This window comes from Mytilinidion resinicola, assembly GCF_010093595.1.
Source record: "Mytilinidion resinicola strain CBS 304.34 unplaced genomic scaffold BDZ99scaffold_17, whole genome shotgun sequence".
In the NCBI taxonomy this organism is placed as follows: Eukaryota; Fungi; Ascomycota; class Dothideomycetes; order Mytilinidiales; family Mytilinidiaceae; genus Mytilinidion; species Mytilinidion resinicola.
The window spans coordinates 528,053-543,272 of record NW_022985453.1 but is presented as its reverse complement, the minus strand read 5'-3'; the positions used below and the strand labels follow the sequence as shown (position 1 = coordinate 543,272).

General features: G+C 54.5%; 7 protein-coding genes across 7 annotated transcripts; 4 read left to right on the top strand and 3 right to left on the bottom strand.

Annotated features, from left to right (window-relative positions):
- Positions 1-1,222: 1,222 nt before the first annotated feature.
- Positions 1,223-4,518, top strand: BDZ99DRAFT_539242 (uncharacterized protein). The gene is made up of 2 exons (XM_033726668.1): positions 1,223-1,921; positions 1,970-4,518. Exons 1-2 carry the CDS (start codon positions 1,271-1,273, stop codon positions 4,301-4,303), a joined length of 2,985 nt encoding a protein of 994 aa, XP_033572906.1. The 5' UTR covers positions 1,223-1,270; the 3' UTR covers positions 4,304-4,518.
- Positions 4,519-4,838: 320 nt separating this feature from the next.
- BDZ99DRAFT_524182 (uncharacterized protein) lies at positions 4,839-5,184 on the bottom strand (the record flags this gene model as incomplete). The annotated part of the gene is made up of 3 exons (XM_033725877.1): positions 4,839-4,924; positions 4,990-5,117; positions 5,177-5,184. 3 exons carry the CDS (start codon positions 5,182-5,184, stop codon positions 4,839-4,841), a joined length of 222 nt encoding a protein of 73 aa, XP_033572905.1.
- A 197-nt stretch (positions 5,185-5,381) lies between these two features.
- On the top strand, positions 5,382-8,673 carry BDZ99DRAFT_449623 (uncharacterized protein). The gene is made up of 6 exons (XM_033718129.1): positions 5,382-5,983; positions 6,091-6,387; positions 6,436-6,639; positions 6,690-7,029; positions 7,222-8,158; positions 8,213-8,673. Exons 1-6 carry the CDS (start codon positions 5,616-5,618, stop codon positions 8,365-8,367), a joined length of 2,301 nt encoding a protein of 766 aa, XP_033572904.1. The 5' UTR covers positions 5,382-5,615; the 3' UTR covers positions 8,368-8,673.
- A 560-nt stretch (positions 8,674-9,233) lies between these two features.
- BDZ99DRAFT_449620 (sugar transporter) lies at positions 9,234-11,095 on the top strand. Its single transcript, XM_033718128.1, has 3 exons — positions 9,234-10,106; positions 10,178-10,510; positions 10,570-11,095. Exons 1-3 carry the CDS (start codon positions 9,306-9,308, stop codon positions 10,930-10,932), a joined length of 1,497 nt encoding a protein of 498 aa, XP_033572903.1. The 5' UTR covers positions 9,234-9,305; the 3' UTR covers positions 10,933-11,095.
- Positions 11,096-11,273: 178 nt separating this feature from the next.
- BDZ99DRAFT_100413 (uncharacterized protein) lies at positions 11,274-11,703 on the bottom strand. The gene has a single exon (XM_033712312.1). The coding sequence runs from the start codon at positions 11,605-11,607 to the stop codon at positions 11,374-11,376; it is 234 nt and encodes a 77-aa protein (XP_033572902.1). The 5' UTR covers positions 11,608-11,703; the 3' UTR covers positions 11,274-11,373.
- A 253-nt stretch (positions 11,704-11,956) lies between these two features.
- Positions 11,957-13,370, top strand: BDZ99DRAFT_466241 (short chain dehydrogenase). The gene is made up of 2 exons (XM_033720730.1): positions 11,957-12,968; positions 13,023-13,370. Exons 1-2 carry the CDS (start codon positions 12,262-12,264, stop codon positions 13,291-13,293), a joined length of 978 nt encoding a protein of 325 aa, XP_033572901.1. The 5' UTR covers positions 11,957-12,261; the 3' UTR covers positions 13,294-13,370.
- BDZ99DRAFT_510885 (membrane transporter) lies at positions 13,322-15,199 on the bottom strand (the record flags this gene model as incomplete). The annotated part of the gene is made up of 6 exons (XM_033724501.1): positions 13,322-13,981; positions 14,035-14,148; positions 14,190-14,546; positions 14,586-14,937; positions 14,991-15,084; positions 15,134-15,199. The coding sequence occupies 6 exons, from the start codon at positions 15,197-15,199 to the stop codon at positions 13,639-13,641; spliced, it is 1,326 nt and encodes a 441-aa protein (XP_033572900.1). The 3' UTR covers positions 13,322-13,638.
- Positions 15,200-15,220: the final 21 nt, after the last annotated feature.

Below are 15,220 nucleotides of genomic sequence, written 5' to 3'. Positions count from 1 at the left end.
CCTCGGAGAACAGATGGCTTACAAAGCGGATGGGTCGGATCCCCAGACCTTCGGCCAGGATGGCGATCGGTGATCAGAGCAAGCCATCCCCACAGGTGTCGTGTCCCCAGTGGAGCACGCCACGGTAGTGTTCAGTCGGGGGCAGGGAACTCCGATGGCGACGTCTGAATCCGTCTTAAGCCTGTACTAAGTGGAACAGGTGGATTCAGGTTAAGACGTCATACGGCATTGGTCCCACGAGCGTCCGCTTCGTACGAGGACAACTACCAGTGTGCCAGCGGCTGGTAAGCGCTCGCGATACGCAAAAGATCGTAGAGGTGGTTGGTATCGTGGGCTGGCAGTCTGGGGACTCGTGTGGAGAGAGGTGGTCGCATCAGCACCTGGGCACGACGTTTAGGATGGGGGTGCTGCAACCCCACGCCAGCTGCAAACCTGCGCCAAGCAAATCCAGGGGCATCCAAGCAAGAGGGCTGCAGGTGTCAGCGTGCATCGAGGCTTGCTGCGCGGTGAGCGCCTCTGCCGGACGCCACATTCCAACCTGAAACCGTTCCCCTGGCCCGATAGGAGTGAATTCCAGCCCACGGCACATGTGAAAGAAAGGGGTCCTCCGCAGCCACGTCTCAGTCTGCACCAGCGGGTTTGGCCTCACAATTGGCCACCCGGCGTGCTGGTGAAAAATTAGCAGTCCCCAGTCCCTGGCGCGACAGCTGCAACCACAGCCAGAATTCCCCCGACGCACCGTACTGTCTGGCGGCGCCCGTTGGGTCGCAGCACGCCAGCTCTATGCCGCGCGACTGCGCATGCACGCCAATGCTGCACCTCGACGCCATCGACGTCGACAGTGAAAAAGGCTGCAAATCGTGCGCGGCCTTGCTGCCATGTTGACCCTCAGACCCACCCCGTGTTATCGGGGCAGCCATTCACGCGGCTGCTGCGTCGCCGCTGCATCGGGGATCACCTCCAGCCAAGCGACCAGCATTTCCCGCCAGGCAATCCTTCTGTCTTCCAAGGCTTAAGATGCCCTGCATCGAACCGATCCGTCCGCCTCCTTGCCTGCTGCTTTGTTTCATTCATCTGTCCGACATCCCGCTTGCTCCTGAATGAATTCTTTGTGAAGCGTGCTGCCACAAGACTGTCACTCGCTTCCTCCCGACGTCATTGTTCGCGGTGCAGCAGTTGACCAGCTCCCGCAGCAAACGACGCGCTCCAGCGCGAGTTGGACACACTACACCAAACTTCTTCGCCAGACCGCCCCTCCACCTCCTCTACCATGACGACGCCAATTGCCGAAATTCCTGAGCCCCAGTACCACATGCCCACCGTCCAGGACCAGCGCTCCTCCGACGAGGATGGCACCGTGGTGGGAGAGGGATCTTTCCTTGACGACAATACGAACACCGGCAGAGGACGCAGCAACAGCCGGTTGACTCTCAACACAGAAGGCCATCTGCGGCCAATGGCCTCCATGGGCTCCATCAAATCCCCGTCACAGTCGCGCGAGCAGGCTCACCGACTGGACGATGACTTGGCCATGCTCCAGGTGGAGCGGCAAATATCCCAGCAGAATAGTGACGAGCTGGGCCGAGAAAACTCGCAGACGCGTTCCATGCACCGCTCCAGGTCGCGTCGGGAGGATCCAATTGACGACTTCGATGCCGCTACCAACCCTCTCCACGAGAAGACCGCAATATACAAACCGCCCGAGAATCCCTCTACCACCTTTGCCAAGTTCATCAAGAAGGTCCACCATTCTAGCTTCTTGGTCCGATATTTCGTCTACATTACGCCCGTTGTCCTGATCATCCTGATCCCGCTGCTATTGGGGGCTCTTATATTCAAAAAAGCCTCGGTTGGCGGTGTTTTCCTCGTGTGGTTCTGTGTCTGGCTGGAAATAGTCTGGCTCACCCTCTGGGCTGGCCGAGTAAGTATCAGGGAATCTCCGTGTTCAACGCAGCTGACTTAGTTATAGATTCTGGCGAAATGTCTACCTTGGCCAATCGGATTGGTCTCCAGCCTTTTCACCAACAACAGCAAGAAGTGGAGGGACATGGGAAAGCAGCTCGAAGTGCCCGCGACGTTGTTCTTCTGGTGGCTTGCCATTGAGATATCCTTCCTACCGACGATGAAAAACCACCACTCCAACGGCAACAAGACGACAAAGAGCTGGGAGAAGACTATGAACAAAGTGCTCATCTCGATCTTCGTGGGCATGATTCTCAACTTCGTAGAGAAGATTATCATCCAACTCATCGCCATCAGCTTCCATCTGCGGACATACTCGGATCGAATTGAGCTCAACAAGTTCCAAATTGGCAGCCTGGCGAAACTCTACAAATTCTCAAAGGATAAGATTGCCATGGAAGATTCTGAGTTCGAGCAGAAGTCGGGCACTGCTTCTGGAGCACGCACACCTGGTCAGCTTGTCAAGGAAGCTCAGAAGAACACCAAGGAAGCCTTCAGCAAGTTTGGAGACGTTGCTGGCAAGATCGCTGGTGATTTTACTGGTCGCCAGATCGCACAAAGTAACCATCCCAACCAGGTTGTACTAACCCTCATGTCCACTACTGGTGGGAGTCAAGTATTGGCCCGCCGAATGTACCGCACTTTTGCGCGGGAAGACACCGAAACCGTTCACTCAGAAGATTTGAAAAGTGCCTTCGAAAGCGAGGAGGAGGCTGATGCCGCGTTCTCCATGTTCGACAAGGACATGAATGGAGATATTTCAATGGAGGAGCTAGAAGCCGTGTGCGTGGAGATTGGCCGAGAACGCAAGGCTATCACCGCCTCCCTGAAGGATCTGGATTCTGTTGTAAGCAAGTTGGACGATGTCTTCATGTTTGTGGTTTTCGTCATCACGATTCTCGTGTTCATCTCTCTCATCTCAACTTCGGCTGCTGGTGTTCTTACATCGGCCGGTTCCACCGTTTTGGCTCTCTCGTGGCTCTTCTCCGCAACCGCCCAAGAGTTCCTTCAGTCTGTCATCTTCGTCTTCGTCAAGCATCCATTCGATGTTGGTGACCGTGTTGGTATTTACGGAAACACCGGTGCCCTTGGTCGCGGTGATGACTACTTCGTTAAGGAAATTGCCCTTCTCTACACTGAGTTTAAAAAGATGGAAGGCCACGTTGTCCAGGCCCCTAACAGCTACCTCAACACCCTTTTCATCCTTAATCAACGTCGTTCTGGAGGTCTTGCCGAGGCTGTCCCTGTCATTATCAAATTCGGCACTACCCTCGAGCAGATTGAGACACTCAGAGCACGACTACTCGCTTTTGTCACGGAGGAGAAGAGAGAATTCCAGAACAAAATTCTTACCGAATTACGTGAGGTTACGGAAGCCCATTCCATCACTCTAAACGTTGTTTTCTTCTACAAATCTAACTGGCAAAATGAGTTACTTCGTCTCCAACGTCGCAACAAGTTCATCTGCGCCTTGATGGTGACAATGCAGGATGTTGGAATCGAAGGCCCTCGCATGCGGTTCCCTGGACAAAAGGAGTCTTTCCCCGTATATATGCAGAACCTTCCTCATACGGCTACTCCTGGCGCTGGCCACAATGGCAATCCTGACAACCCCAACGGTTTCCGCAACAACGAGTCTCAAGACGCACCATTCGTTCCCCCGATGGAGAACAGTTCCCAGTCAGGACACAGCCCCGCACCAGCTCGATATGGTTCTATTCTCCGTAACGGCGGTACCCGTCCTCGCGGTGAATCACTTGCTGCCATGGGCCGACGGGTTGATTTTTCCCTCGGTATGAAGGACATTTCGTCTGGCGATATGGCCGGCGATCTCTTTGAAGATCGAGATTCTCGAGACCAATCCCGGCTAGCTGCACTCCGGTTGACCAGCCCTTCACCTCGCGTTTCACAAGACACCCGATCGCGGTCGTCGCGCGACACAGAACGTACCACCAGCCACACCACCGCGATTGATGATTTCGCCCTGAAAGGGAGACTCAACCGCATCAACACCGACAGTTCTACCGCTCGTGATCGGAGCAACCACCGCAATCGCTTCTTCGGACGGGGCAGAAAGTCCGAGGATGAAGCCCGTATGATGGAAACAGGCATGGCTGAGATTCCTGAGGATGGCAGGCAAACATCGTCCAGCGACCGCCATCGTCTCGATCCACGTACGGGTTTGGTCAGCCCAGTAGCAATTCGCCTACAATCGGAGGAGAACCTTTCCCAGCATCACGCTTCCGGCGGTCTTCCACCGTCCTCCCACTCTCATGACCTCGATCTCCACATGCCTCCTCGGAGCCAGACGGATACCTTCGAGATGCGACGACTCCATTAGATGATACTCCTAGATTTTTCGTTTGTTAGAAATTGTCTGTTTTGCGGCATCAACGGCGCAGGCTGGCAATGGATGTTTGCCTCCACATTCTGCTTTTAATTGTTTTCAGCCCATTTGTAGATTCTCTTTGGGCTATGACTTCATGCTAGCGATCCTGGCCTGCTAGACCTTTGTTTTTTGTTCTCTCCTCTGCTACTTAAGTAACAGTCCGATGAAGAGCGAGCGAGTGGGAACATTTTCCATAGCTTTATTAGTGGAATTAGCATGGACTTCAGCTTATGACCATCTTTGTCGTGTAGGAATATTCGTGACTTTGATAAAAACTCAACTTGCGTATGTAAATTTTTAAGAGGTAGGATTTGATACATCTACGCTGCCCTCATAATACACACCTTCTCATCGCAACGTTCACCGCCCAACGCCAATCCCATGCTGATATTTATACGTCTCAATCGCACCCCTCTGCACCTCATACACCATCCCACCTCACAGGTGCTTAATCCGTCTTTCGACCCCCAGGTGTCTAAGATGCATCCTAAGCACGCGCAGGCTCCGTCGGTTTGTCCGGGACTTTCACATCAGAAAACTCGTCCTGCGAAACTGCCTTGATCGTGAACGCATCTGTGTGATCATTGTCAATCCCTAGCTCAAAGTCCAACAGTGCTCCATCCCGTATAGTAACGTACAAACTGAGATTGTGAAAGTGACGATGGCGGCGCCGGTGGCAATGTTCTTGAGGAGGAAGGGCTGCCGTGCGCGGATGAGGGCGGCGGATTGCTTGTAGTTCTTGTCGTAGTAGCTTGAGCGGGGGAGGCTGCGCAGATTTCAGTTAGAGGGGTTATAGAGGAATTGAGGGGGCGGAGGAGAGCTTACATCGGCATCCTGGCGGTTTGACTGCGGTTGTGGTGGCCGAGAAGTAGTGGTGATGGAGTAGAGGCGTCGTCGAATGTGAGGTTGAAGTGGTCTCATCTCGTCCATCATAAATTGTGGCCCGTGCGTTTCCTCCGCGTGCGCCAGCTCTTTCACGTCTTGCTTCATTGTCCTCTCCCCACGCGCCCTCCATCACTAACCCGCACACCAACTTGCCCGCCCGCTGCTCTGGGCCCGGAATGCGGTGGCTGCTTGATTACACCACTGCTTTGACGAGCCTGAGCCGTTGCTGAGGAGGGTTCTGTTCTGCGATCTAGCTTTCACTGCGCGTGCTCCGCAACTACACATACAACCCTTCAAATCACTTCTACCTCTCTCCCTCCGCCTACTCTTCTTTCCCTACCTCTACTATCGCCCTCCCTCTCCCTAGCCGAACGCAACCATGGCCACCAACCCACTCTCCACCAGCACGACCACAATCGCCCAACTCGAATCCGCCCGCAACCTCGCGCTGGGCGACGCGCGCTACTACAATCAAATCCTACTAGGCATCCTGCCCCTGATATCCGGCGCAAATATCCCGGTAGAGCTGCAAAGATGGGGCGCCGATTTCATTGCGGAGGCGTTTGCGAATCCGGTACTCCTTCCGGGGGACAAACAGACGATGGCGATTGAACCGTCCAAGGATGCGCAGAACATGACAGTAATTGAAGCCCTAAAAGGATACCTGGAGACGAGCCAAGACGCGGCTGTCGTGCGGAGTGTGGTGCAGGCGGCCGCGAGCGTGTATCCGCTTGTGTTCAGGCATACGTGAGTTGCTTCCCCGTGAATGTGGCCCACCGAGACTCTTTTCTATAGTCGTAGCGGAGGGCTACTTTTGGCATGTAATGGGACCTAATATTATATGTGCTTTTTAGGATAGTCAATCCCTCCGATACGCAGAATTGGCAGGTCATGGCCGCAATCAAGTCGAACATACTGCGCAGGATGGACTCGGCGCCGCCGGGCGTCAGGATCTGCTGTATCAAGTTTGTGCAGCGCGTCATTCAGGTTGAGACGCCGGGCTTGATTTCGGATCCGAGACGTCCTGAGCAGAATGAGATTTCTCTCGCTCTCGTACCGCGCGATCATCCGCTGCTACAATTGCCGAATCTGGAGGCTGAGGCGTCGGGACTTCTGGATCGGCTGCTCGACATACTGCAGAGTGATATCAGGTTAGGCAAATTGGAAGTATACACGGGGACAGTTCTGACGGTATACAGTGATGCACTCCTGGTTACGGCAACGCTGAATTCTCTGGGCACGTTGGTCCGCTGTCGACCCGTCATTGCAAACAAGATCATCTCGGCAGTTCTTAACTTCAATCCGTTCAAGCTTGCGAATTCGCCCCTTACTTCCAAGTCGAAAGTCATGATGAAGGCAATGGAGCGTACGGGGCGGGCTCTGCTCGTGAACCTCATGAAGAGGTATGTTATCATAGATGTAGAACTGCCTTTGCCTAACTGACTGTTCCTAGGGAACCTGGGAACCCCTTCAACGCCCGAATACAGCAATATGTGGAGCGCATGGCCCGTCTGCGCATCGAGGTATTAGACGATACTAACCGCAAGCGCCCAGCACCTTCAGAGCCCACGGATGGATTCGATCCATCCAAGCGACCGCGTCTCGAAGCCCATGGCCAAGTGGTGGGTGCACCACCGCCAGGCCCAGTCAGCTTTGCGGACCTCTACACTTTGACCCATGATGCGGGAGCCAAGAGCTTCGATGTCCAAGTGATTCCAATTGACACGGTGGTTCAGATCATTGTGCCAATGTTGATGCGGATCGACAAAGGGAAGATGGACGATGCGATTAACGTATGTGATTATTTTGCTCGAACCCTGTTTCGTGCCCCTACCCTTGCCCCTAAGGCAGCCCTATGTGCATGCTTCAGTGTCACGTGCCTTTCGATCCCATCCGAAGATACATGAATTTCAGCACCACGTCACCCTCTCACGCATCAACTACTAGTAATATCATCTCGAAACACATAGCTAACCAATTTACAGACCGTCCGCGCTCGCCTATTGACCCTCAGCAAATTACCCCCACAACCCACTGCTTCCCTCTCCGGGCCAGACGACGACGACTACGAACCCGATTTCGCGCCGCGTGAAGATGCCGAACAACTCTCAAATAAGCTCGCCAATGCGCCCCCCGAAGGCCTCGATGTCCCCCCCTCCACCTCTCTCGCCCCTTTCAAACTCCCCCAAGCACCCCCTATCACCGAAAAAGAACTCGAGGACTACGGGAACTCAACCATCCGCCGCGTATTTGACACCATGAATGCGCTGTCTACCCCCGCGAAGAAGACGAAGCCGGGCTTCAATCGATGCGCGGCGAGTAGCTATGACCGCGAAGCGTGGATGACGATCATCGCGCGCCTAGCGACGCGAGCAGGGATCGGATTAGGCGACGAAGAGGAGGACGAAGTCGCCTATGCTGGTGGACCAGTCAAGATTAAATCAGAGGGAAAGCGGGTCTTAAAGAGCGGCTGGAAACTCAATGAAGCAATCCGCGAGATGCTATATCAACACATCATGGCCGACTGGCGGCGACGGATCGATTTCGCGACCAGCTGGCTGAGCGAGGAGTGGTACAACGACCGAATCTCTGGCGACTTCTTCGCCGCGCAGACCAGGAAGCTGAACGGCAATGGGAATGGGAGTACGGCGGCGACCACGCCGCAGACGCCGAATTACACGAAGTGGGTCCTTAAGCTGCTGGATAGCATGCTGCCGTATCTAGAGTCTAATGATAAGGGCATTATTCGCTTCTTGTCGGAGATCCCGGCGATTGACGAGCAGATCCTGACGAGGGTGAAGCGTATTGCGGAGGATCCGGAGAGGGTGGGCTTGACGGTGAATGTGCTACATTACCTTATTTTGTTCCGGCCGCCGGTCAGGGAGATGTGCGTCGGGGCTGTGGAGGATCTGTGGCGGAATTGTAAGTGGGATCTGTTGATTATTGGAAAGTGAATGGGAGCTAATTGTTGATCAGATGACGGTGCGAAGACGAGCACGCGGAAGCTACTCCTGAAATGGCGGCCGGAGGTTCTGCAAGAAGAGCTGGTGAAGGCTGAAAATGCGAAGGTGAATGGGGAGGCGTTGGGGGTTGGTGGACCGGTCGCGGCTCAGGATGAGATGAAGGCGTAAAGGATTAGCGTCAGATATCTGGGTGCATTCAAGATGGGGCCGGGGAAATTCGCCATTCGACGCTGATTCGGATCGCGTCGGCTGCGAGGGATGCAAGCTCTCTGTATGCATAGATGCATCAGGTGGATGCCATGGGTGTTACTGGTCAGGGGAACGGGGTTTGTAAGAATAGTATCGGATGCTAGGCCATACAGCGTCTATGCGGCTGCGGGGGAGGCTGTTCCCGGAACTCCGCTAAGTTGGAATGGCCACAGGGATTGGCAATGCGTACACAGTAGATCCAAACATAATCAGCTGGATTCGAACAGTCTATATCCCGTGATAGTCACGTGATTTAAACAGCCTCTGATACCTTTCTTGATCCACTCTGGTCAGAGCGGCTCCGTCTCCCAAAGAGACAAGCCGGGCTCCGCATCGAAGTTCGGGCCGAAGTTGGGTTGGTCTTGTAGGGGATGCCCTTCCGTTCATGGACTGGACACCTTCCTTCCACACCAATAAGGTTCCAGTTCTCTAGCTTCTACTCCTCTACGCGTTTGCTTTCTCTACCGCGCTCTGCCGTATGCCCGTTTGACTCACCTACTCTAGCGTTTCCTGCGACTGGATCACACAATCACCGTGTGCACTCGTGGCTGCAGTGCACATCGCGTACGAAAGAGCCAGCGGAAATATGTGTCCGCAGTCTCCACTCTGGCGCAGATAAAATCGGGGCTGGCAAGTCTGATGGACTGGGTCTGTTATCAGCGAATTTTCTCCCTGGGGTGTGTTGCAGGTTTCGCTGATATGGGGAATCTGGGGCACTACTTCATAAGGGAGTGAGGAGATACCCATTCTAAACCCATCCATCAAAGTCCTTTTCTATCTATCTTCTAACAATCTCATTTTCCTCATATTACCCATCCATTATTCTCAAAAGTCAGTGATTGTATCCTTCAACAACCATGGACCCCAAAAAACGCCACATCCTCCTCATCGGCTGCTACATCTCCCTCTCCGGGCTCCTCTACGGCCTCGACACCGGCTCCATCGGGCCCATCACCTCCATGGCCCAATTCACCACCTCCATCGGGCCCCTGACGCCCTTGCACCAGGGCCTCTACGTCTCCAGCTTCCTGCTCTCCGCCGCCCTCTCCTCCCTCGCCTCGGGCCACGTCGCCGACAAAATCTCCCGCAAGTACGGCATCCTCACGGGCGCCTTCCTGACGCTCGCTGGCACTGTCGCCAGCGCCGCGTCGCCGAACCTCGCGGCGCTGGTCTGCGCGCGCCTGCTCACGGGCGTCGGCGCGGGGCAGGCCATCTCCGTCACGACGGTGTACCTGGTCGAGATCGCGCGGGCTGAGGTGCGCGGGACCCTCGCGTGCCTCATCCAGTCGTACATCGTGTCGGGCGTCGCGCTCGGGTACTTCATCGCGTACGGGACGCGCGGGCTCGCGGGCAGCCTGGCGTGGCGCGCGCCGTTTGTCGTCCAGGCGGTCGTCGCGGCGTGCTTGTGCGCGGGGGCGGGGTTCATGCCGTTCTCGCCGCGGTGGTTGGTAAGGTCGGGGCGGGCGGAGGAGGCGAAGCGCGTGTTGATGCGGTTGCGGGAGCCGCTGGAGGCGGAGCAGGAGTTGTTGGAGATACGGCAGGCGGTTGAGGCGGAGAGGATGCGGCCGGATGCCGGGTGGGGGGAGATGTTTGGGAGGAGGTATGTGGGGAGGACGGCGTTGGGGTGTTTTTTGATGGCGTTTCAGCAGTTGATGGGGGTGAGTTGTGCTTTTCTTTAGGTTGGCTTCGGGTGGGGATGGTAAGGGGATGTGAAGCTGACGTGGTGTAGATCGATGCGATTCTCTACTATGCGCCGATTGTGTTCCAGCAAGCTGGTTTTACGGCTGAGCGAGCGTCGTTCCTGGCGTCGGGCGTGTCGGGGATTATAATGGTCCTCTGCACCGTTCCTGCGCAGATATGGGTCGACAAGTGGAGCCGAAAGAAGACGCTGGGGTTTGGAGGGCTAGCCTGTGCTACTTGCTTCATCGTGATCGGGTCTCTGTACGCCAAATACGGCAGCGTGGAAGACGGAGGCGTGGTGCTGAGTTCGAAGTCAGCGCAGTGGACCGTCATTGTTCTGATCTACGTCTTTTCGGCCAACTTCTCCTGGTCGTGGGCTGTTGTAAGTTCATCTTCCTTACTTTCGTCGTATCAGTAAGTGACTAACGATGCGGTATCCAGGTTGGCAAGATCTATACCTGCGAAATCATCCCCACCCGCCTGCGAGCAAAGGTCTGTGCCGTCGAACAGTTGACGAACTGGCTGGTGAACTTCATCATTGCGCTTACTGCGCCGCTCTTCCTGAGGTCGTCGCCGAGCGGGCCGTACTTTCTCTTCGGGTTCTCGACGCTGCTGGCTGCCACTGTGTGCTTCTTCATGCCCGAGACGGCGGGGAAGTCGCTGGAGCAGATTGAGGGGCTGTTTGAGAAGAATCAGAGCTTCCGTCCCTCGGTCGAGGTTGAGGCTGGAAACCCTCCGCAGATGAGTGCCGTGGACGATGTAATCCTGTCGAGTATTGTTCCAAAGGGAGAAATAGCTGTGTGAAAATAGTCTAGCAGATAGGCATCCACGGTAGATGAAAGAATCGTGAAGCATAATCGGTAAGCTGGGGGCGTGAGGTTCTCAAGCGGTATTGAGTGACATCACTTCGTCGCGTGTCAGCTATATCAAAAGCTATTTTGGCGTAGACCGCACTCTTTCCAAGCACGTACTTCGAATTATTTTGCTATCCTTTCAGAAATTCGCATCCTCACAAGTACAAGTGCAAGTGAGACAACTCATGGCCCAGTTGGTCGTGAGCAGCGCTCTGGCTCCTTCGTGATCCGGGATTCGAGTTTCTTTTGCCTGTGATCGCAGAGATCTTTGCCCTGGGTTCGATTCTCTAGGTGGGACTTGCTTTCTTTTTGTGTAGTTGCACATTTGAATCTGTGTCCATAGAGTTCTTGGCAGCGGTCATAAGAGCAGACGGATAGAACTTTTTGGGACTCACCTGCCGATAAGTTTGAAGCTTGATTGTTGAACGTTGGCTATGACATATGGCCTCGCGTGAATAATGAAGGCGACTACTGAAGCTAAAATTGAATAGAGCATTGCAAAAGTGCACGACAAGAACGCTGGTGGGACGGGCTTAGGAGTCTTGGTGCAATCCCGCCCCATCCAACACCTCAGATAGCTCCTGCAACCCCCTTTACAATCGTGAAAGAAAGAAATGTGGAACATTCAACACGATGAGCGATACGCGAGAAGCAGACTTCCAACAATATTGGCCGCAAAGCTATTGATGATGAATTAATCCCTGGATGCACGACTCCATCTCACAACCAGGCATCCAAACACACGTCCCACAAACACCCCCCCGGCTCCAAAAACCCCCGACCCGCTCAAGCCAGCCAGGCTTCGCGTCGTCCTTCCCGCCCCTGGCACCCCCTGCACGACGCACGATTATAATATCAGCTAAATCACCCGGCATTCAGATTCCTCCGCATAACGGCTGTCCGCCAATCACGAGCCACTCTCATTGTACCTACCACCTAAGTGCTATCCAGGACCACCACCGGCCACCAGGACTTAGGAGCGCCTTACCGCCATACGGCCCGGATTTAACTAGGACATTTCGTGAGATTGGGCTCGCGATGCGAAGGCAGAATGCCACACGTCACCGGAGGTAAGTAAGGGTAAACGCCGTTGGGGGTGGGCCATATGAAGAGATCGCCGGCCGCATTTTGGAATGGAAACAGCCTCGATCTGGATAAATCTCTGGCTATCACGTGCGGCTGTCCATTCACTCTCATATCGACCATCCTCCCTAATCCAGGCCTTCTATCTTTCCAACAACTCGTTCACGTTATTGCTACTGCTGTTTGTTTGTCGACCATGGCCTCCCTCACCGGCTTCCTCCGCTCCCAACTCCTCGTCAGACTGCCCCTCCCCACAGCCTCGTACGCCGGCAAAACCGTCATCGTGACGGGCAGCAACGTCGGCCTGGGCAAGGAAGCAGCGCGCCACTTCGCGGCCCTCGGCGCCTCGACGCTCGTGCTCGCCGTGCGCAGCCTCGCAAAGGGCGAGGCCGCGAAGAAGGACATCCTCGCCACCACCAAGCGCCCCGCCGACACCATCCAGGTGTGGCAGCTGGATATGGGCAGCTACGCCTCGGTGCAGGCCTTCGCCGCGCGCGCCGCCAAAGAGCTCGAGCGCATCGACGTGCTCCTCGAGAACGCGGGCATCGCGACGAACGGCTACGTGCAGGCCGAAGACAACGAGAGCACGATTACGATCAACGTGGTGTCGACGTTCCTGCTGGCGCTGCTGATGCTGCCGAAGCTGCGCGAGAGCGCGCGCAAGTTCGGCACCCGGCCGACGCTGAGCATCACGGCGTCCGAGGTGCATCACTGGACGAAGTTCGCGGAGCGCAAGGCGCCCGAGGGCATGATCTTCGAGACGCTGAATGCTAAGGAGACGGCCAACATGGCGGAGCGGTACATGACGAGTAAGCTGCTCGAGGTGTTTGCGGTCAGGGAGCTCGCCGAGAAGAGTGAGGGCCCGGTGACGGTTAACTGCTTGAATCCGGGGCTGTGTCATTCGTGAGTTTGCGCGTACTCTGGTTATGGTGCCATGGGGAGGCTAATGATGTGCAGCGCGTTGACGAGAGATAAGGGCCCGGCGGCTTGGGTTTTGGCTGTTATGAAAGCGTTGATTGCACGGAGTACGGAAGTTGGGAGTCGGACCTTGTTGAACGCGGCGGGCTATGGGCCTGAGTCGCATGGAAAGTACATCAGTGATTGTAAGATCGAGGAGCCGAGTGCCTTTGTTCGGAGCGCGGAGGGTAAGAAGACTCAAGCTAGAGTTTGGGACGAGTTGATGAAGAAGCTGGAGGCCATCAGCCCGGGTGTGACTAAGAACTTGTAGACATGTAATTGGCAGTCAAGTTGTAAATATCGTTTTGACCATCGTCCAATACCCCGCAGAAGTACCGCAATGCTACTGAGCTTTTGAAGTCGTTGCCTACGACACTGTGCCACAGTGCGCTACCAAATGTCTGCACACATTCTGTCATCACTGCTTGAGGTGCACCTACGGAGTCTGAAATATCAGGACAGGATGTAAAGCTTGATGCGTATGGGTTGAGCTAGTTTTGGCTGCCTAACAGGGCGACTCTTGATGGCGGTTCCAAGCAGCGAAAGCGCACCCAAGCCGTGGCTTCTATGTGCCCAGACCCTTGAACTAGTACATCACGTTTGTCGAGTAGATAGTTCAGAGCTCAATAGAGAACTTTTCTCTCAATCGGGCCCCGAAAGCGTAGAAAGTCAACGGAGCTGGTGCCAGGACGAGGCTAACGAACGCGAACGCCGAGATGCCCCATCCGTAGCCGTGCTTTTCGAACAGAGCCGGCATAAAGAGCGGGACAACACCGCCAGTGATTGACTTTACAACTGTGCCAGCGGCAATAGCTGAAGCGGCGTATTTCTCGAAGGAATCGATGTAGTAATTTTGCGTCGTGTTGAGGATCATTACTTGCCCGATTCCGTAAAAGAATGTGCTCGAGATGGAAGCAAACCAATGGACTAGGTGTCGCTCCTCGACGGTCCAAGCAAACCTTTGCAACGTGAGTATTCAATTCTCACGCTTGAAGACGACTTGGTAGCTTACCCAAAGAGGGATACGGGAATGAGAACGGCACCGATATTGGCTAGTGGAAGTCGAAACTCTGGCCTCGCTTTATCGTCATTTTCTCGAGTAAGCCTCTTGTACACTGTGTCAATCCTCGGAACTAAGAACAAACAACAGTCAAGCTCAGAATATACGACGATCCCGAGTAAATATCTTGCATATTCGTGTAGATGCTATAAGTCGTTGCAAATATCAGAGCTTGGTAGATACCCATGGTTGCCACGATAAGCTGGACGAAAATGCGAACAGGGCGAAGACAGGATCGCGCAAGCTTCCCTCGTAAAGGCCGAGAGTCTTCACCCTCACAACGGTACTGTGCGTCCTTCGATTCGGTCTCGAGCTCGGTTTTCCGAACGGCAAGAATAGTTGGTGCGTACGTTTCTCGCAGGAAGAAAATGCCCACCAGAGTATTGACGCTACAGACTATGGCAAGGATCCAGAAAACCCAGCGCCATCCCAGTCTCATAACGGTTATACCCCCGAAGAGCGGGCTTAGCGTTGGCCAAAGTAACGGTCCTAAGAGATATCACCCAAACACTCCAGCTCTTTCTTGCGGCACAAACATATCACTTATAGTACCACCGCCATTAGCAATCCCTACGGCCCGGAATAATCCTGAAACTGTACGGAGGGCGATGAGGGAGGCAATGTTCGGAGCTAAAGCGGTCGGTATTTGGAGGAGTGAGAATATCGTGAAGCACACAAGATATAGTCGCCTTCGACCGAAGGTCTCAGACAAAGGCGCCAGTATGAGAGGCCCTAGGCCTAGCATCACTAGGAACCCGGTCGTTGCCGCAATGATAGCGGTTTCGGGGGGGTCAAACTCGTCTGCGATCTCAGAGATGCCTGGCGTAAACATTGCGCTTGCTAGAGGACTTAAAACTATAGCCGCGTCAGCCAATTGGCCCATATCAAGTGAAGCAGCCATATCTTACTAGCCATGAGAGCAATGATTGCTACGTTGAGTAGCTTCTTAGGTCTCGGCCACGCCCAAGGATTTTCTGGATCATCTTGAGAGAGCTCAAGAAGCTATAAGAATGTTAGTTTGAACTTGGAGTTTGAAGACATTGAATCATACATGATGCTCATCAATACCTTCCTCCTCATTATTTTCTAGAAGCGGAGAACGCTCATTATGCGACATAGTGTACTGAAATCAAATGCT